This window comes from Terrapene carolina, unplaced genomic scaffold (assembly GCF_002925995.2).
Source record: "Terrapene carolina triunguis isolate 2854851 unplaced genomic scaffold, T_m_triunguis-2.0 Scaffold113, whole genome shotgun sequence".
In the NCBI taxonomy this organism is placed as follows: domain Eukaryota; kingdom Metazoa; phylum Chordata; order Testudines; family Emydidae; genus Terrapene; species Terrapene triunguis.
This window is the reverse complement of record NW_020664464.1, coordinates 28,336,053-28,356,780: the sequence shown is the minus strand read 5'-3', so window position 1 is coordinate 28,356,780 and position 20,728 is coordinate 28,336,053. Positions and strand designations below refer to the sequence as shown.

The 20,728-nt window shown below is 40.0% G+C and overlaps 1 protein-coding gene across 1 annotated transcript in view; it reads left to right on the top strand.

The window, feature by feature from the left end:
- The window catches only part of SLC12A2 (solute carrier family 12 member 2), a 106,452-nt gene that overhangs the window by 72,115 nt on the left and 13,609 nt on the right, over positions 1-20,728 (top strand). The window contains exons 12-19 of the mRNA XM_026652356.1: positions 588-711; positions 3,041-3,142; positions 6,555-6,710; positions 10,591-10,690; positions 11,202-11,313; positions 15,527-15,667; positions 15,926-16,032; positions 17,999-18,078. Of these exons, the coding sequence (XP_026508141.1) occupies positions 588-711; positions 3,041-3,142; positions 6,555-6,710; positions 10,591-10,690; positions 11,202-11,313; positions 15,527-15,667; positions 15,926-16,032; positions 17,999-18,078 (922 nt within the window). The remainder of the gene's footprint in view (positions 1-587; positions 712-3,040; positions 3,143-6,554; positions 6,711-10,590; positions 10,691-11,201; positions 11,314-15,526; positions 15,668-15,925; positions 16,033-17,998; positions 18,079-20,728) is intronic.

Below are 20,728 nucleotides of genomic sequence, written 5' to 3'. Positions count from 1 at the left end.
TGTGTGTGTGTGTGTGTGTGTGTGTGTGTGTGTTGAATAACTGCAGTTTAGTTACTGTGGGAATGCTTCATGTTTGAGGATCATGAGAGGATACCATACACTTAAAAACAAAAACAAACCAAAATAACCAACCCCAAACCCAACAACCCTGCAGCAGGAAGCCAGATAGTGAAGGGGGATAAAGGTTTGACAGAAAAGCACTAGAGTAAAGCAGACAGAGAGAGAGTAGCTTTGAGAATATTTTCCATATCTTGATGAAATTCCTGGTTCAATATTAAAAAAGTGATTAATGTTGTGACTTTTTTTTACTACTGTCACATGACAAATGTCAGTGATTCACAAAGAAGAGAGAGAAAATATTATCCTCATTGTATTGATAGAGGAGAAAACTCAGAAATGGGAAGGTGTCACTTGCTCTAAGATCACACAGTGATGCAAAGCCAGAGTAAGGAATAGTCAGCATGTCCTGACTCTCAATCCCATGCTCTAACTAGACAACACTAGCCCTCATTGAATGCATTAGTATGTATCTCATGCAAAATTTATCTTAATTAAACCTTACTAACTTTTTGTATTTTCTTTCTTAGGCTTTATGCAAGGACAATATCTATCCAGGTCTTCTAATGTTTGCTAAAGGCTATGGGAAGAACAATGAACCATTACGAGGATATATTCTAACTTTCTTGATTGCTCTTGGATTCATATTAATTGGTTAGTTAATTTAAATTGGAGTAAAAATTTAGAATGTATTCTTTTTGTGCTATAAAATGCTGTACTGTCTTATGCTTGGATGACCGGGTCCATGGAGTCTTGGGGATAGATTTTTTTATTTTAAAAATTGTAGGTGTTGGCTTGTGTTTGGAAACATGTTCAGTGGATGAGGTTTGAGGATTGTTCTCCCACATATTCGGAAGTTACTTCAGATTCATCTCAGGGCTTGTCTTCACTACCAGGGAGATCAACGCTGCTGCAGTCGATGCAGCTGGTGTTGATTTAGCGGGTCTTCCGCTAAATCGACAATATAGTGCTCTCCGGTCGACTCCAGTACTCCAGCTCCCCGAGAAGAGTAAGGGAAGTCGATGGGAGAGCATCTCCAGTCGACGCAGCGCAGTGAAGACACCACGGTAAGTTGATCTAAGCTACATCGATTCCAGTTACATTATTCATGTAGCTGGAGTAGCGTAACTTAGGTCAACTTACCCTGGTAGTAGTCAAGGCCTCAATCTCAATTAGTGGGGGAAGGTAACAGTTAATATCCACAGACTTTAGCTAATCAGCTTTTTTTTAATCCTTTCCCAACCCTATTGTATTATCTTCTTATCCATTAGCCTACTATAGAGAGCTGTTGTATGATGTGAAAGCCTTTTATATTTATTTACAGATTTTTTAATACATACATATTAGACAATAAAACATCACTAATCTATGCTTCCGTAAGTGGCAAGCTTGCACAAATAGAGGTCTTTAAAGTTTGCTATCCACTGAACCACTGAAGTGCAAGATTTTCCTGGTGCTGCCAGAGGTGGGGGCCAGCCCAGGTGGTAATACATTCCTTGCAGGCAGATAAAAGATCTTCCACATCATCCTCTAGCCCCTTCCAGGACTGCTTATGTTAAAAACTGATGCTGTTACTCTTATCTCTTCCCCCATCTTGCTTATTCTGCATTTTTGAAGGCTGTTGGAGGAAGGAAAGACCAAGTTATCACTGTTGCCACATGTGGTCTGGAGGTTTCATTAGACTGAAGAGGGTCCTAGTGGACTAAAGTGTCATGTTCTTGAACTGCTGTATCTTTGATTTCAGTCCTTTGTGGTGGTGGGAAATGACTAGTGATGGCTACTACTACTGCTCTCTATCCAGGTAAAAAGGAGAGCCCTATGCTTTCCCACCACCTAATCCTTTTAGGAAGGAAAAGAGGGGGGGGAAAGTAAGTTTTCTTCTCTCTACAGAGGAGGGCAGAGGCTGCACCCCTCTCTGTCTGACTGCAGTTACAGAGAGCCTAGATGCTGCGTCTCAAATTCCAAACCTCTACTTGAATCTGCCAAGACCCTCTTTACTCTTGGGACAGCCTCAACTGCTGCAGAAGGAAGGATACCCTTCTCCCCCCCGCCCACGCACACACACACACGCACCATTAAAGGGTCACATCAGCCTTGCTTCAGTCTTTTGTTAAGGTGGGAGTCAGGCAAATATGCTTCTCCATTTGCCCACAGGTATATGATTTCACCTGTTATAGCTCCCACAGACCTCTATTAAACCACAATGTCTCCCTCTCACATTCCAACACTATTGCAGACTAATGAAAACTTAATATTCATGGGCTAACTGTGTAATTCTGGAAAAAAATGTAAATAACCTGAATTAGCAAACAGTGTAGTCAGATAGCAAACATATCTTATTTCAAACAACTTTGGTATTCCTTGAGTGCCTGCAAGTTAAATAGGGAATATTTTGAACAAATGTCTGCTGCACATTAATTGATCACAAAGAATTGTAACTCACATTGAAAGCTTTGAAACATTTAAATTCAAAGTTTATGATGATTCTGTGAGAAAATAAAATGGAGACTAAACTTATTTCTTTGAGTGGGGAGGCACTCTTTGACTGTGTCTGAGGAAGAGAAAGGTAAAGATTACTGATTAAACTAGACTAGACTTTATCAAGATATAATTGAACATATTAATATTTGGACTCTTGAACTGAGAAAACATATTTTCTACAAATCTCCTTAAAAAGTATCTTAAAGTGAGTTTGGCTGGAGACACAAGGGTGATGGGATTTTGGTGGCAGAATAGGCTGTTTCTGAAGCAGATTTTAGTTTTATGTGTTTTTCCCATAGTAGCTGAAATGATTAGAGAAATTGTTTAGAGCAGTTTATGGTATTAGACCATTATATAGAGCTGAATAAAATAAAATGTGTTACAAATTTATTGTTTCCACTAGAGAGAAGGAGGCCCTTGTAGCAAACTTTTGGCCCTTGGATTTTTAAAGCAGTTTGACAATAAGCTTAATAACTATTTGTTTTTCTTTGTGTTTTTACAGCTGAATTGAATGTCATTGCTCCAATAATCTCCAACTTCTTCTTGGCTTCATATGCCTTAATTAATTTCTCTGTATTCCATGCCTCACTTGCAAAATCTCCAGGTAGGAATTTCATATTTGGGGGTTTAACACATTTTAAAGCTACCCTAGAAACAAAGTATTTCTGCACAGAAGTTATTAATTTACTAATTGAAGAATTTATTAAAACAATCTTAGAAAAATTACTAGACTAGCCAAATCAAACCCCTACCTAAGGCTGACACTAAAACAGCCTCTTTGGTAATTATAGGAGACTTGTGGTTGTATCTGTCACAACTTGGGAACCTGAGTAAGATGTCTTTTCCTCCTAATTTGCCTTCCAGCAACTAATTCTAAACCACGTGTGTGGGTGCAGTATGTAAAATGTGACTAGAGCTTTGATTTTTGTTTCTCAATTTGTTTTGAAAGCTCTGCAGTATTTAAGGACTAAGGCCAGGATTTTCAAAAAATGAGTGCTTTAAGTTAGGAGCATAAGGGCTTCTTTACATGGAGGATTTAGTCCACACTAACATTAGTGAGTACACACTCGAATGACCTATGTCCACATGATGCAAAGGTTTACGGCATACTAATTGGCCACTTAATATGTATTCTATGATCCACTTTGAAAATGTGTTAAGTTCACTGCATATTGAGTTAGTGTGACTAATGTTCACGTGCACACATCACTCATTCTCATTAGCTTGGCAGACTACCTGCTGCTATCCCATGCTGCTTTGCATGATGCCAGGACTGACCATCTGTCTGTGTGTTCTCTATTGCTCATGTAGAACAGACATCACCTTCCTGTTCAAATACTGGCACAAGGCCAAGACTTGTCCATTTGCTTCTGGCGTTGTATACCTCAGAATTCCAGCAATACTGGTGTTGCTGTCATCGCACAAAGTCCCAGCCACGTAGACACTGATACATATTGAATCAAAACAACTGACGACTCTGTGTACACAGTCAGTTCTGAATACCTCTCATTAATCTGAGAGTGCCCAGCTAATGAGGTGTGTATGCCTCATCCTAGCCTGAACTACAAAGGAGTAAAACTTCACTAGGTAAAGAGACTGGGACTCAGTCTCTAAGGGAACTGCCTTAAGGATCACACCTGGTTGTTATGGAGGAGAGAGAGAGAGAGTCTGAAATGCTGGCTCATTAAGCAGGTGATGAATGGAGCCAAGAGCTATGCCTTGTGAACAAGGAAGCCATAAGAAAACTAAAGCCCTCAATGAGAGAGGAAGGTGCTCCTAGGAGGGAGTGATACTTTCTCCTAACAGAACATTGGACCAGGACTCGCTGTCCTTTTTATTTCCCTCCCATTGACACTGGGTGTCAGTGGGATTGTGTGACGACGCTGGTGGGAAGGGAGTTTTATTGTTCAGTTTTTACTTTAGCAATCCTGATGAAAAGAGGAGCTGTTTGTAGAGACTACTACTTGCCCCTCAGGAAAAGAATTCCTTATGGTGTTCTTATTTGTTTCCTTTGCCCCAGGGCTTAAAAGTTGATGACCCGAATTGCAAGAAATGAGGCAGCAAAGTTATTACGCTTCAGTTTTTATTTTATCTGTAACAAAAGTATTGTTATGCCTATAAAAGAATTGCATTCAACATAAATAGGAATTTCTATTTCAGTTTTTAGCCTACTGAGTTTAGGTTAAAAGAACAGGAGTACTTGTGGCACCTTAGAGACTAACAAATTTATTAGAGCATAAGCTTTCGTGGGCTACAGCCCACTTCTTTGCATGCATAGAATGGAATATATATTGAGGAGATATATATACACACATACAGCGAGCATGAACAGGTGGGAGTTGTCTTACCAACTTCGAGAGGCCAATTAAGTAAGAGAAAAAAACTTTTGAAGTGATAATCAAGATAGCCCAGTACAGACAGTTTGATAAGAAGTGTGAGAATACTTACAAGGGGAGATAGATTCAATGTTTGTAATGGCTCAGCCACTCCCAGTCCTTATTCAAGCCTAAGTTGATTGTATCTAGTTTGCATATCAATTCCAGCTCAGCAGTCTCTTGTTGGAGTCTGTTTTTGAAGCTTTTTTGAAGTTTAGGTTGGAGCCCTTTTTAAAAAAAAGTCATCTTCACTCTGGGGCCAAACTTATAAAGGTGCATTAAGTTGCCTTCGATTTGTGTTTACGCAACCTTGCACACATATTTATTTTATTCTATTGCTTATACACGCAAGCAATAAAATTAATATGTTGAAAGCCTACATAGATATGTAAATCCTATTTCTATTTACAATTGAGCCTGCTCAATTGTATATGTAAATAAGCAGGCATATTTTGAATTTTCTGTATGTCGAGCTGTATGGGTATATTCACTTCTGGAAGCATATGTGTAGATCACAAATCATGATGCAGTATTTGCCGCTTAGCCATATTAAGACTAATATTCTTGTCAGAATTTGATGTTTGTTTTCATAATTCATATGGATAAAATCAGTGTTTTAAGCAATTTTTCATATTTAATTTTTAAATTGTGCAAAATCGTGAGCATTTTTCGATTTTTATCAATTCAGATTTCAGTTGCAGGATACTGGGGGTAGGGTCAGACAATCAATTAATGACAGTAGACACAGATTCAAAAAGGTAAAGCTTTGTAACCATTAAAACAAAAATGGTCAACATCATGTCGAAATACACAAGAAGTGAATATCCTTAAATCAAACTCTAAATTCTCAAGCAGTGCTTTTTAATCTATACATTTTGATAATCAGTGGAAATATTTTTGTCGGTTTGTGTGTGTACAGTGATATAGATGTTTACTGACAGTTACCGATTTAAAAATCTAATGCTTCCAAGCCTAAATACTCTCTATTAGTCACCGCTGTCTTTATCAGAATAGATGATCCTTATACCTCTTTCTGAACAGCCCTTCAGCAACTCATGGCGTCAAACTCTGGCAACCTCAGTACTTGTCTTTGACAGTTACACTTTCTTCCTGAATGTGTCCGGCTATACTCTACACCTGATATTTGTCCTTTTTCTTTGAATGCTCAGGAGTTGCTCTTATCCAAATAAACAAAAACATTAAAAGTAGTTAGCTAGTAGTACTAGTTAGCTTAACTGGAGTGATAATGCGGAACTAAAAGGATAGCACCCACTAACATAGCATGCAGTCATTTGCATTGTGATTCATGCTGTACCATCTTCTAAAGGTATACTGCAAAGAAAAAATCAAATCTGAGTAATGTATGGACCTCTATGCCAAATATTCCCACTCACCAGGCTGCTGAGAATATTTAGCACAGAAATAATGTCAAACTCCGCTTTTTAAAAAGTGACCTATACTTCTTGCCATATAAACATTTCTGCTCCTGTCCTTAATAACATAGATGCAGTTTTCTTTGAAATATTGTAAGAAGTTGTTGGATGAGCTTTAAGGATAAATATGTGCCAGGATTTTTAATATATTTTCTCTCTCTCTCACTCTCTCAAATTCTTGAACTTTTCCTATTTGTTCTTTGATTAGGCTGGCGTCCTGCTTTTAAGTACTATAATATGTGGGTTTCTCTTATTGGAGCGATTCTCTGCTGCATAGTGATGTTCGTCATTAATTGGTGGGCAGCATTGCTAACATATGTCATAGTCCTTGGACTCTATATTTATGTCACTTACAAGAAACCAGGTATGTATGTGTTTTTCAATTTAAAAAAAAAAAATCTGGGCAAATTTGAGAAAATCTGATTACTTAATTTTGTTAAATGTTGTGTTTTTGTATTTTAAATTTACAGTTTTATTTGCATGGTTAGTTACAGAAAACTCTATTCTCAAAATAAGAGAAAAGCATCTCACATACATTAACTATATACATTCAAAAGGTAATGTACTCGATCTGTAAAAGAGAAATTGAGAGGAAGTAGTGTATGCATTGCAGGTGCATTTGGTAGGAGTTATGAGTAAGGCTACATTTTAGCCACGGGTATTTTTAGTAAAAGTCATGGACAGGCGTGACCTTTACTATATAACCCTAACTAAAACTTGGGCCGGGAGGCCGGGAGTACTCTGGGGGGATGGGCCAGGACCCCCGCTGGCTCGGGGTGGGGGCAGGGTGGGGCTCGCAGGGTAACTGCTCGGCTTTGCGCGCTGCTCCCACCACAAGCACTGGCTCCGCAGCTCCCATTGGCCGGGAACCGCAGCCAATGGGAGCTTTGGGGGTGGCGCCTGTGGGCATAGGCAGTGCGTGGAGCCCTCTGGCCCCTCCGGCTAGGAGATATAGGGACATGCTGGTGGGAGTCCTGCATCCCAACCCCAACCCTGAGCCTCCTCCCACACACACATCCCCATTCACACTCAGGGGCTGGGCAGGCCCTGAGCCAGCACCGGCTGCTGCAGAAGTCACAAAAAGTCATGGAATCCATGACTTCTGTGACCTCCGTGACACACGCAGCCTTAGTTATGAGCAATATTTGGCCCAAGGGACCATGTAGGCTTGTTTCTGGAGAGAGGTAATGGAAATGTAATGTGCCTTTTTGAGAGAGGATCCTCTACTGTTTTTCCAACCTGGAATGGTACAGGATTAGGGATGATGTCTTGGTAAACCATACCTATAGCGATGAATGACTAGACACATCACAGTAAGATAGCAAAAACATTTTAAGACAAGTAGGGTTGAAGCTGTTTTTGCAACAAGAATGAGATGGAACAGAGCTGGGCTAAAGGGTTTTGTTAAAATTAGAAATAAGGAAATCCTGAAGTATTGGGCTTGAAGGTAAGTGAAGTTATTGAATGTTAAAAGTTCAGTTTCCCCATTCAAAACAGCTTTTATGAACACTAAGTATGGGAACAAGTATGAGAAATAATTTTGTCTCACTTCGAAAATCAAAAGTGTATTGGAAGTGTTGAGCTATGTAAAATGAAGAGCTCGGAATAAGATACAGAAAGTACAAAGAATTTAATGAAAGCTTAAAAGAAAAATCTGCCAATTAGCATATTGATCTAAACAATTAGCACATAAGTAAAAAGCATTTGCTTGATTTGGCAGAACCAGGCTCCAGACTGAGCTATCACATTACCTCTTAAAGGGATCACGTAGAGAAAATAGAAACTATGAATGGTAATACCAAAAAGTGTAAAGTATTGTGTTTAAGTTGAAAATCTAAGCAGTAAAAGCATATGCACCCAATACAGTTGTGCTATTGTGTTTATGTCCTATTATTTGTGAGACCTGGAAAGAGTTGTGGAAGTCTACTCAAAAAACTTGCATCACTTTTAAAAAGTTTTGTTGGTTTGGCTTTGCTGGTCAGAAGACCGTTTTAGCTACAAGCCAGTAACTTGGCTTAAAGTTAGCTGCTGATCTTCACTGACTGTCATTTGAAGAAAAATAATATATTGCTCTGTCGCTAAATGTGAAATAGACCAGCATGCAAGCTGAAGTACGCACTAATCAAACCCTTTTCTGGAAACCGAATTATTTATTTCCTTATGGGCTTTACTGTTGTGCTCATCGCTAGAGTATCCGAGTGCTTCAGACACTAATTTGGAGGCTTGAGTATCTTCAGTGAGAATGTGATCTTTGAGATTTTAGCTGCTAAAAAAAAGTCTCTACTGAGCATGTACAAACTGTAAATTTTTCCCCAAAGGCTTATAACGTGGTCAAATTTTGAGCAGATTTTCATGAGGACAGCAAAAAGCACGTTCCTGACAAAAAAGCCACCTCCTGCCAAATTCCAAGCCCCTGCTCCAAAGCATGTGGACACTAGAGCTTTTCATAGAAAAGATAGGCAGAATTTTTTAACATGTGGAAAACATATTTTTCCGTAGTCTCATTCTGAAGCTAAACTATTTTGACTATAATTTTCCAAAAAAATTGGCCTGAGACATACTTCTGGCATGTAAAATTTCAGCCCAAATGGTTAAAATTTGGCAAAGTTATAAGCAACTGAAAAGAGGATCTTATAATTAGGGCCCTAGCAAATTCACGGTCCATTTGGTCAATTTCACAGTCATAAGTTATTAAAAATCGTAAATTTCATGATTTCAGATATTTAAACCTGAAATTTCAGGGACTTGTAACTGTAGGGGTCCTGACCCAAAAAGAGGTTGTGTGGAGGTTGCAAGGTTATTGTAGGGGGGTTGCGGTATTGCCACCCTTACTTCTGCGCTGTTGCTGGTGGCAGACCTGCCTTCAGAGTTGGGCGGCCAGAAAATGGCGGCTGCTGGCTAGTAGCCCAGCTCTGAAGGCAGAGCCGCCGCCAGCAGCAACGCAGAAGTAAGGGGGGCATGGTATAGCATTGCCACCCGTGCTTCTGAGCTGCTGCTGGCAGGACGCTGCCTTCAGAGCTGGGCGCCTGGTCAGCAGCTGCCACTCTCCAGCCACCCAACTCAGAAGGCAGCGCAGAAGTTAGGGTGTCAATACCGTGACCCCCCTACAATAACTTTCTGACCTCCCCCAAGAGCCCCTTTTGGGTCAGAACCCCCAGTTTGAGAAACACTGGTCTCCCCAATGAAATCTGTATAGCATAGGGTAAAAGTACATAAAAGACCAGATTTCACAGTCCATGACGTGTTTTTCATGGCCATGAATTTGGTAGGACCCTACTTATAATGAGGCGTGTCAGGCAACATAGGAGCCGACTCCGTAGGTGCTCTGGGGCTGGAGCACCCACGGGGAAAAATTGGTGGGGATTTGGGGAAGGGGTCCAATAGGGGCAGGGAGGGGGCAGAACTGGGGCATGGACTTTTGGGAAGGGGTCAGAATGGGGGCGGGGCAGGGGGGCGCGAGCACCCACCGGGGCCGGGGAAAGTTGGCGCCTGTGTCAGGCAACCTTAAGAGGTGGGATGACTTACCCTGCCTATAATTTAAACTTGAGAAAATTTCCTGTAATTGAAATTCTCTAAATGTAGTAGCCTTTACTTGCTTGTGAGAATTGAAATTCTACTTGGTTATTATTTTAGTTATAAAAATTGGACTGCTTGCATGAGAACATGGGAGACCAGACTCCTATAGCTATTTAATTTTAGTAAATGCATTATACTGTAGGCATTCAATTTCTCTTATACAGTGATAGTCTAAAAGGATAGTTTCTTGACCCAGTTTTTTCCATCATGATTTAGTTTGCCTGTTGATTTAAAACTAATGCTTACCTTGCTAAATTTTCCTTTGCTGTAGAGTAGCATAGCTACAAAACCTATTTGTACAAAGATTTCATAGCTTTTGTCAAACACCGTAGAATTCTTTGAAATAGATCAGTTTAAGTAACTTCTAAATTTGACTGTATAATATGAAACATCTAGTTATCTAGGAAACTTGATTTGATTACAGAATTATCCTCTTTACAGTAGAGTTTAACTGGTTTTTCCCCTAACTTAAACACAAGTTGGGTTTACTTTACTTTAGCCTACTTTCAGTGGGAATATACTCTGATTTTAATTTGAACTTACCTAATTTTCAGTTGATGTTGCAGCTAAACAATTAGACACTGAATTTTTAGTTTGAGAAAATGATCATATTAGTCAAAATAACTTGTGGCATAATATTAAATTTTTTTAAACAAATCTTCCCACAGATGTGAACTGGGGATCCTCTACACAAGCCTTGACTTACCTAAGTGCATTGCAGCATACTGTTCGTCTTGCAGGCGTGGAAGATCATGTAAAAAACTTCAGGTAACAGATATGCTCATGCTGGAGGCATAGCGTGGGGGTTAGAAAAATCTCTTTTAACTAAACTGTGCACTCAGCAAAGCAGGGTTTTGATGCTTCCAATATCCACCATTCTTTATATGAAACTGTCTGGCTTTAAATCTCTTACGTCTATTGATATTCTCACATATGCTTGGATCTTGGAACAGGAACATCCATCACAAGGCTGTATTTCAGTTTCCCTTTACCCCTGCCTCTGGCAGCATGTCCATTCTTGACAGAGACTGCAACAGCAACACAATCTTGGAGGATTTGCAGCCATGCAATGCAGAATTCTTGCTAATGCCTTGGAAATCTGCCCATATGTGAAGGGAGCATATCATGAGAAAATACTCTGTGATTTCAGGGTGGTTAGATTAGGAGATATTTATCTTCACAATTCTAAGTCAGTTGCAAATTACTTAAAAGTTGTTTTTATCAATACAAAGGAAATAAGTGAATTCTAATTTTTCTTCTCTTAAATGTAAAACTCTAGGCCTCAATGCCTTGTTATGACAGGTGCTCCAAACTCACGTCCTGCTTTGGTTCATCTTGTCCATGCTTTCACAAAAAATGTGGGTTTGATGATCTGTGGTCATATACACATGGTAAGTATTTTTTCAGCATTTAAAAAAAATAAGCTAACTTGGCTTCTTTCCATAACTGCTTTATTATTATCAAATGTAAAGTGTCAAATTTCCCACTTCTCTGGAAGCTGAGATTTATTGATAACCTCTCATGGGATGTATCTTTCATAATAGCACAAAGTATATTGTAATTTTATGCTAGCCTTAGACATGCTAGCATAGCAGATAACTTCAAAATGTTAATAATGTACATCACTGTTAGATTTTTTTTTTTTTTCCTCCCCTGGAATAATTTTGTAACTTTATAAAATGAACAGTCTTGGACGCAAGATGCTCTAACAATATGTGTTTTGGATTTTTTTAAATGAGCACTATGTACATCAATCCAATCAAAATTTAACATCTGCAGGAAGGGAGGCCCCTGCTCTGAAACATTTAGTAGTCCATCAAAGTGAGCCTCTTCTCTTGCAGGCTGTAGCAAGTCTGGAGGTAGAAGGAGAGGTTTTTTTATACTTTGGGATATGATAGAAGCCTGTGATGGAGGATTTTATCCGTGCTGTACACATTAAGAACTTAGTTTTATATCTGGGAAGTTGTAAAGGTAGAAAATGTCAAAATGTTTAATGGTGAATGTGGATTACAATCTCTGAGTTTCTCTGCCCTGTCCATGTCTCCTCCAATTTCCTGCACCTCCTCCATGCCTTCCTAGTCATTTTGACTACAAGTTCTCTGTTCCAAGTGCGTCTAGCAAAGCTCTTAGTCCAGTGCCTTTCTCAACTACTAGCCTGAGAGTTTTTAATTCTTCTTTGCTTTGACCCTGTGGCATGAGTAGCCTGGGCAAGCACTTACTCTGCTGCCCTTCACAGCCCCTCTTGCAGCATTCCATTGGCTGCCTTCATGAGGCTTTTCCCTCCCTACCTTACTGTGTGGGAATGCAAGAAGTTTTTTTTTTTGTTATAGAAAATTATAATTTCTCCCGTAATCTACTACCTCATTAAAAAACAGTAGTAAAAGGCACTTTTCAGAAAGGACAACAAAATAAATGTGAGGGTTTTTTAGGCCAAGCCATTTTGAAGATACAAAATTTTTCACAAGTGAATTTCAGGTAGATTTTTTGAAAACACCACAATGATAAAATTGCTTTCTGATTTTTTTAAATTTTTTTAATCTAAACTTCCCAGAAAACTCTATTCAGTTGAGATGCAACGTGAAAGGTTCAGATAGGTTTCTTTTGGCAAAATTAAGAGGGTGTTTGAAAATCAGGCTCCTAATGGCAAGCAAACTACACCATTAAGCATAGGGTGGTGTCTACTGCTACATGATCCGTTCCACAGTGATTGATATACCAATGGAGATGGTGTTGTATTTTTGATAAATCAAGTATATCTGGACCAACTTCACTTCAGATCTTACCTTAAGGACAAAGAAGGTGCTAGATCTTGATCTCTTAAAGATAAACAGTGTTCCAATTGATGTATAAAACACATAATTTGATGTATAAAACTTATTAATCCTGGGGGATACAGCATGGTTGGCTAAATAAGTTTGATATTTGCATTCAATGTTGTCCAGTTTGCTTTTACTTGTTTAGTATAACATGAAAACTTAAGGCAGAAGCGCGGTTGGGGAGAGCTGTGTGGGCAGCTGTGGGGAACCTGCGTGGAGTCGCGGACCCTCCACCTGCCCTCAGGTGGGTAGGGAGCCTGGAGGACAGTGTCACGGCCGGGGGCTGCTCTCAGCCCCCTTCCCCTCCCCTACTGCACCATGGGCAGGTGGAGGGTCTGCCGCAGGTCCCTGGCTGGGCTCCACGCTGGCCTGGCCGCAGGGAGGGGGGAAACCTGCCCGGGGGCTGCTCGGGCCCCCCACCCAGGGCATGTGGAGAGGCCGCCACAGCTGCCTGCCCGGCTCTTACCATGGCCGGGCTGCGGCTCCGAGAGACCCCTTTCCCCCGGCCGGAGATGGGTCGGGGAGAGCCATGCTAGGAGCTGCGTAGGGCCCAAGTAGCCCCCTGCCCAGTGTCCCAGTACCCTGCCCAGGGCAGGTAAAGGGACCCAGACTCCCCACAGCTCGGAGCTGCAGCCCGTCCACGATAAGAGCTGTGGCGGCCCCTCCATCTGCCCTGGGTGTGGGGCCCAAGCAGCCCCCTGCTGTGTCCGTGTCTTCCACGGACACTTCCGCTCAGGGCAGGTGGAGGATCCGTGCTGTGGTTCCTCACAGCTGCCCACCTGGCTCTTAGCGTCAGAGCCCTGTGCAGATACAAAATTTGGGCCTTTTTGAAGAGTAAGTTTTTGCTGCATTTCATAAAGATGATCAAAGTGAATGTGCTTAATCTTCTCTGGAAGTTTTTTTCCTCCTCTCCCCCCCTCCCCCCCCCCCCATAGCTGGATCCTCTTGACTGAGAACACTTGGTCCCTTGCTCTCACACATTCTCCTAAACTTTGTGATCTCCATTGTCTCAGAGACATGCAGCTGTTGATGTGGTACAGAGATCAAAGTTTGGTCTTTAATGTAGCTTTAACATTTTTCTTTCAGTCATGCATAGAGGAACTAGTTGGGATTGGTTTTGTGAGGCGCTGTACACAAACCAGTCACATTCCTAATCCCATAGAAGTTATCCCCTAATAAATCAGTTTTGATAGTAATTAAAATCACTTATGATTTTGTTTGGACTGTATATTCAGATCTAGTTCTTTAATACTGAGATTTTCAAAGAAGCCAAAGGGACTTAAGCACCCAAATCCTATTGAAATTTAATAGGTGCTGGGCACCCAACTCTCTTGAGTTTCCGTAAAAATACCAGTGTAAATTACCAAGTTTAGACTATTTTCTTCAGATCTTTATTTTTAAATTTTGTTTTGTATTTGAAGCTTTTCTACAAAGCTAAAAATACCCACAATTTGGGTTGGTGCTCCTTTCAGATCACTGGAGTCAAAATCTTCAAGCTCAAAGTTCTGCTACAGTGCTGTTTTTTAAACAGAACACTTTATTATTCTGATAAGGGCAGTGATTTTAAAAACTGGAGAATTAAGAGGGTCTGTTAGCAGGATGGAAGTTCAGTGGGTTTTGAAGGGGTTATGATAATTGAGTCAAATTAACTCAACTACAAAAGACTGGCAAAGGGTCCAGCTAGTTGTAGATGTTAAGGGAGGATTCATAGGTTGGAAGAAGTATGTGTTAAATTGTAGGTACACCTCTACCCCGATATAACGCGACCCGATATAACACGAATTCAGATATAACGCGGTAAAGCAGTGCTCCGGGGGGGCGGGACTGCGCACTCCGGTGGATCAAAGCAAGTTCGATATAACGCGGTTTCACCTATAACGCGGTAAGATTTTTTGGCTCCCGAGGACAGCGTTATATCGAGGTAGAGGTGTAATAGTAAGAGTGGTTGATCCTCTCACCTTGCCGTTGCAATCTGAGGTGCTCCAGGATTGACTAACCAGATTCTGTTGTGAACTATTTCATGTATTATTGAATCTGGCAGGAAACAGCTGCATGCCACAGGACCCCATCAGAAGTGGCTGAGATCTGGGTTTATTTAAGGTAGTGGTTGCCATAGGGGAGAAGATTAGCAGCTTTATATGGAAATTAAAGCAGATCACCAATTTCAGTTAAACTTGCTGGGACACAAGCAGCCACACAAAACCTGATGTGTACTTAGCCTATAGCTATGCCCATATCTATATTTTTTTGCTACAAAAAACAAAACAAAAATACCCATGTCGTTTTTATGGAAGAGTTCAAGCCTGCTGGTGAAGCAGTTGGAGCTTGAGAATTCTTGTTCCAGTAAAGAACAGGAAGCACGTACACCTCTACCCCGATATAACGCTGTCCTCGGGAGCCAAAAAATCTTACCGCGTTATAGGTGAAACCGCGTTATATCGAACTTGCTTTGATCCGCCGGAGTGCACAGCCCCACCCCCCCGGAGCACTGCTTTACCGCGTTTTTCCGAATTTGTGTTACATCGGGTTGCATTATATCGGGGTAGAGGCGCATCTAAGAAAGGGAGACCTATTGTTGCCCTTTGAGTCAATTTTACTTTGTGTTGATAGGTCTCTTGTTTTGAAGTGACAAAAATATCTTTTGAACTTAAAGTGTATTAGATTTTATTTTGGGTTAATTATCAACGCACTCATGCAACAGTACAAAGGAAATCTATTTTTCAGGAAATAACCTGTAAGTGATTATTCTAAAATGCACTTTGGACTAATAGTAGTACATTTTTTAAAGGGCCCTCGCAGACAAGCCATGAAAGAATTGTCAACCGACTTGGCCAGATATCAGCGGTGGCTTATTAAAAACAAAATGAAGGCCTTTTATGCACCAGTACATGCAGAGGATTTGAGAGATGGGGGACAGTACTTGATGCAGGTACACTTCTCTTGCAATTTGGTTTGAGCTAATGGGTGATTGGCGTCAGAAAAGTACAGACATTTTTGCATTTTATATTTTACACTTTCAAGCATGCATATTGAAATGAATTGTAATTATGCAATATTTTCACTCTGCTGCTAAAAAGCTTTTATTAAAAAATGTGTTTAGTGCAAGTAAGAACATTTTCTTATTTTACCTGCAGTTAATATAATACTTTTTAGTATTTTAAAAATGCTTGATTGGCTTTGTTCTTAGGCTGCTGGTCTGGGTCGAATGAGACCAAACACTCTTGTTGTTGGATTTAAGAAAGATTGGAAACAAGCTGACATGAGGGATGTGGAAACCTATATCAATTTATTTCAGTGAGTACAAAATGCAGAACTTAGAACTGTTGTTTTTACCAAATACAGTAAACAAGAATATATAACCTGAAGAACTACTTGTACCTGTAGAAGAGTGTAATCAGTTTTTAGATGAATACTTTGAAATAGAGATGAACTGTTTCCAAGTATTCCCAAACATATATAATTTTCAAATAATGAATATTGAAATCTCCTCAGTAAACGTACAAAAATGTGTATATTTAGTGCTGTTTTTCAGTATGGATAGGTATTATTGATGGTCAACTATTACTTTTGTCAACCCCAGGAGCTTTTCCCGATCTGAGGCCTCTGGTGGCTTTAATTTCAGCAGGTGTTGTTGATCCCTCTACTATTTCTAACTTAGTGTTAGCATTCCTCTTGAACCTGTGTGTGATCATTGGTTGTGAACAGTTTAATATAGAATGGAAATCTTCTTTCCAGCCTCTACCTTTTTTGTCATGCATTTTCAGCATCTGTCCCTGGAGAGACCTCTGACCGTCTGTTTTTTTCCTGGGAAGTCTTTCACTATTGTGTAGAGCTGCTTGTACTCTCCCTTCTGTGCTGCTGCCTCTGCAGTCTGCTCCTGAACCCAGGCATTGTTATTTTGCCTGCATCTCTTTTTATTTCTTTGTAGTTTTTTCTGTATCTTACATCAGCCTCAAAGACTTCTACCTGTCTTGCACTGTTATGTTTTTGCCTTCAAAGCTTTCTTTTCGTCAGTCACTGCCCATGTTCCAGATATAATCCATGCATTTTTTTTCTGCCTTCTTTTGGTGGCCCATTATTTCCCCTGCCATCTTCTAATTTGACCATGTGTCTTCCAGACTTTCATCAGTCTGGTCCTGTAAAACACTGGAACAGTTGCTAGGTGGAATCTGATCTACATTTCTTTGCCTTTGAACTGCTCTGTGTCTGTGATGCTCTTTTTTCCATCTTCATGATCTTTTTTGAGTTTAGGTTGCAACATGTCCACTTAATAATAATGATCTCAGCTAACATCTGTTCCTCTGCTAACTCTGACATCCCTCAAAGAAGATGCCCATCTCTTAAATATACATATGGTCTGTCTTGTTGACACTCGCATTGTCTGGTGATTTCCATGTGAGCTTATGAATCCACTTGTGCTGGAAGAATTTGCCTTCTATTTAGGGTGTTTGTGCAACAGAGATTCAAGAAGTGTTTGCCATTATTGATTGGATGTCTTCCGATGCTGTGACACTTCATATACTAAGTATTAATGTCAAATAAAAACAAAATGTCCAATATGGGTAGGTTCCTTTGTTACTGGAACTTTGATTTGGACTCTCCTGACTTGTATTCAGACTTGCAGCCTAATTTTTCATTAACAAAGTTTTGTCCTTTTAATTTCCTTGCTTTTTTAAGGAGAGAATTTTTCCTGTAAGTTACACATAATGGAAACCAGAGTTAGCTAGAACTTGTCTTGAAACCTGACTTCTTTATTATAAATGCTATAATTTGTAAAAATAGTTACCATTAAATTCCATACAGACTGCATTCATTAATTGTTACTTTGTATATTTTTGAAACTTCTTTCAGTGCCTATAGTTTTCAGAGGCCTCTCTGGAATTTTTAGTTGTCAAGTTAGGGGATCTCTTATAAAATATTTTGGGACTTCTGGTGAAAAGAATTTTCCTGTACTACTCAAAAGGATTAAATTTCCCACACACTCTTTCACCTTTCCCATGGAGCTTAGAATGGCTTGTTTGTATTTCATTTGATCACTGTTTGCAATACAGAAAGGAAGTGAAATTGAGACAGTTGCTGTCTATTACACTTCAGCATATGGTATTCAGTCTTTTGAAGTGGCTTAATAGTTTGGGACTTGAAATCTCTAAAGTACAATTTATGTACATGAAGCTTAAATCCAAGAGAAAAATCTCAATTGGGATTGTTGAGAAATAAAAATAGAACAAGACAAAAATGCAACTTTTTTACCCTTTTACAGTGATGCCTTTGACATTCAGTATGGTGTAGTTGTCATCCGCCTAAAGGAAGGTTTGGATATTTCTCACCTTCAGGGACAAGGTATGCTTTATTTTGCCTCCTAGAAAAAAGAGAAAAATAGAACAGCCAAATTTTACACAGTTTTCTGGACATCAGTTCAATGAATAGTTAAGTATTCTATAAACTATTTGTTACGTCTACAAGCGAAGTATAGAGATTTAGTGTTTATAATTATTTCTAATATTTTGTCAACTTAAAAATACTTCTGTGAACCTTGTACAAAAGAAAACTAGGTGGAGTAGGTATGACTTCTGTTACTGATGGGTTGCTTTTAATGATAAATGTTCTATATTTTGTATTGTAACTTCTTTTAGAAACCACATTGCATACATTATTTTCTTCTCCGTTTGTAACCACCTACATACTTAAATTTCCCCAAGGATTTAATTTTTTACTAATACATGCTCAAACTCAAATGAGGCCAGAAAATCAATATTGCATATTAGAAAAGTATCTGCAGTCTAGAAAATTAAACTTGATTTAACAAAAGTTGCATGACCAAAGACATTTTGGATTCTTTCATGGCAATTTTTTTCCATTCTAGTGATATAAAAAGCCTGGAGATTGTACATCTGCATTGGACAAATAGGGAACAATAAAGATAATACATTTGTAATACAAAAAATTAGTGGTGATTCAAAGAAAGTAGTTTATAGACTTAGTTTTTGTTTTTATTAAACATTATATTAAAAGAACATTATTAAGGTGGCAAAATCAAGCACTTAACTTAGTTTTTAATTACATCATCTAATATTATCCCGGGGTTTCAATTTTAATTCAGGCATATATTGACTTTGTAACCTTAATTGTGTTATTTTAAGGTAGTTTCACTGTGTGTAATTTCCTAGGTTTAAACATTAAAAAAAGAAAATTGGAAAAAAAAAAGATATTTTATCATGTGATGTCATACTGATACCAAATGGGTCATCAGCAGAATTGGAACCTTTTAAATCCACCACAAAGACCTCTTCCACTTGAGCTAACTGAGTGACTAATAGCAGAAGTAGGTTCATATTCAGTATTAGAAGGGGGGATAAAATATTTTGCCAGAGAGTTTCCTAGATATTTGCTGATAGAAGACTGGTGAGACTCAGGATTCTTGGGTTCCATTCTGAGCTCTGTAGTGGAGTGTGCTCTAATGACCACAGAGCTTCTGCCCATTCCCCCTGAGTGTGATCCCTTCTGGCCCATCCCCTCCAACCTGCCCTTGTCCTGTCTGTTCCCCACCTCAGGTTTAACAGTCCAGTCCTTTACTCCTAAAATAGCCAGTCCCAGTCTCCACTCCTCAGGTTTTCATCCCAGTCTCTTTGATTAGCCAGTCCAAGTTTTCACCCTCGGGGCTCCCAGTCTACTCAGCAAACACCCAGCTTATTGTCCCCAGTCTCCTTGCCTAGCCAGTCCTACTCCTAGATGAGGACAGATTAAAAGATTGGGACTTTCCAGCTTGGAAAAGAGATGACTGGGTGAGGGGAATATGATAGAGGTCTATAAAATCATGAATGGTATGGAGAAAGTTAATAAGGAAGTATTATTTACCCCTTCACACAACACATGAACCAGGGATCACCTTAATGAAATTAATAGGCAGCAGGTTTAAAACAAACTAAAGGAAGTACTTTACACAATGCACAGTCAACCTTTGGAACTCATTGCCAGGGGATGTCATGAAGGCCAAAACTATAACTGGGTTCAAAAAAGAATTTGATAAGTTCATGGAGGCTAATTCCGTCAATGGGTATTAGCCAAGATGTTCAGGGATGCAACACCAGGGTCTGGGTGTCCTTAGGCCTCTGACTGCCAGATGCTGGGACTGGACAATGGGATGGATCACTTGATTGCCATATTCTGTTCATTTTCTTTGAAGCATCTGTCATTGGCTGCTGTCGGATACTGGGCTAGATGGACTCTTGGTCTGAGCCAGTATGATCATTCTTATGTTCTTAATCTTCACTCTCACCACCTGGATTCATCCAATCTCAGTCTTGCCCACGACCTAGTGGGTTCCAGTCTAAAGCAGCCCAGAGCTGCAATTGTAGGGAAAATCCTTCTCATCCCTAGGCTGGAGCATGACCAATGCAGATTAAATCTTCGTGGAATTTAGTTGCCATAATCTAAGAAGTATGCGTTGTGCAAACAGATTTTTCAAAACTTGACCAAATTTGGGTGGATTTTCATAGAGGACAGCAAAAACAGATCCCTGACAAAAAGGCTACCCACTGCCAAACTTCAAGGCCACTCTAAAGCAGAGGGGCACTACAGGTTTTCAAATAAAAGCTTGACAGAATTAACATGGGCAAAACAACCCATTTTTCCCCTAGCCACGTTCTTTTGAAGTGGCTGACCCATTTTGGCTAAAACTTTCCCAAAAAATTCAGTCTGAGCAGGGCCGGCTCTAGGTTTTTTGCTGCCCCAAGCAAAAAAAAAATTTTGCGCTAGTCACACTGGCCGCTGCTGGGGCAGTCTCGGGCCACCGCGCCCCCCACACAGCAGCAGCAAAGTTTGGGTGTGTGAGGGGGTTGGAGTATGGGACTGGGCGAGGCGGGCTCTGGGTGGCGCTTACCTGGGGGCTCCCTGGAAGCGGTATCATCCCCTCGCTCAGCTGCTAAGCGGAGGCGTTGCCAGGCAGTTCTGCGCGCTGCCTCCACCCAGAGCGCTGGCTTTGCAGCTCCCA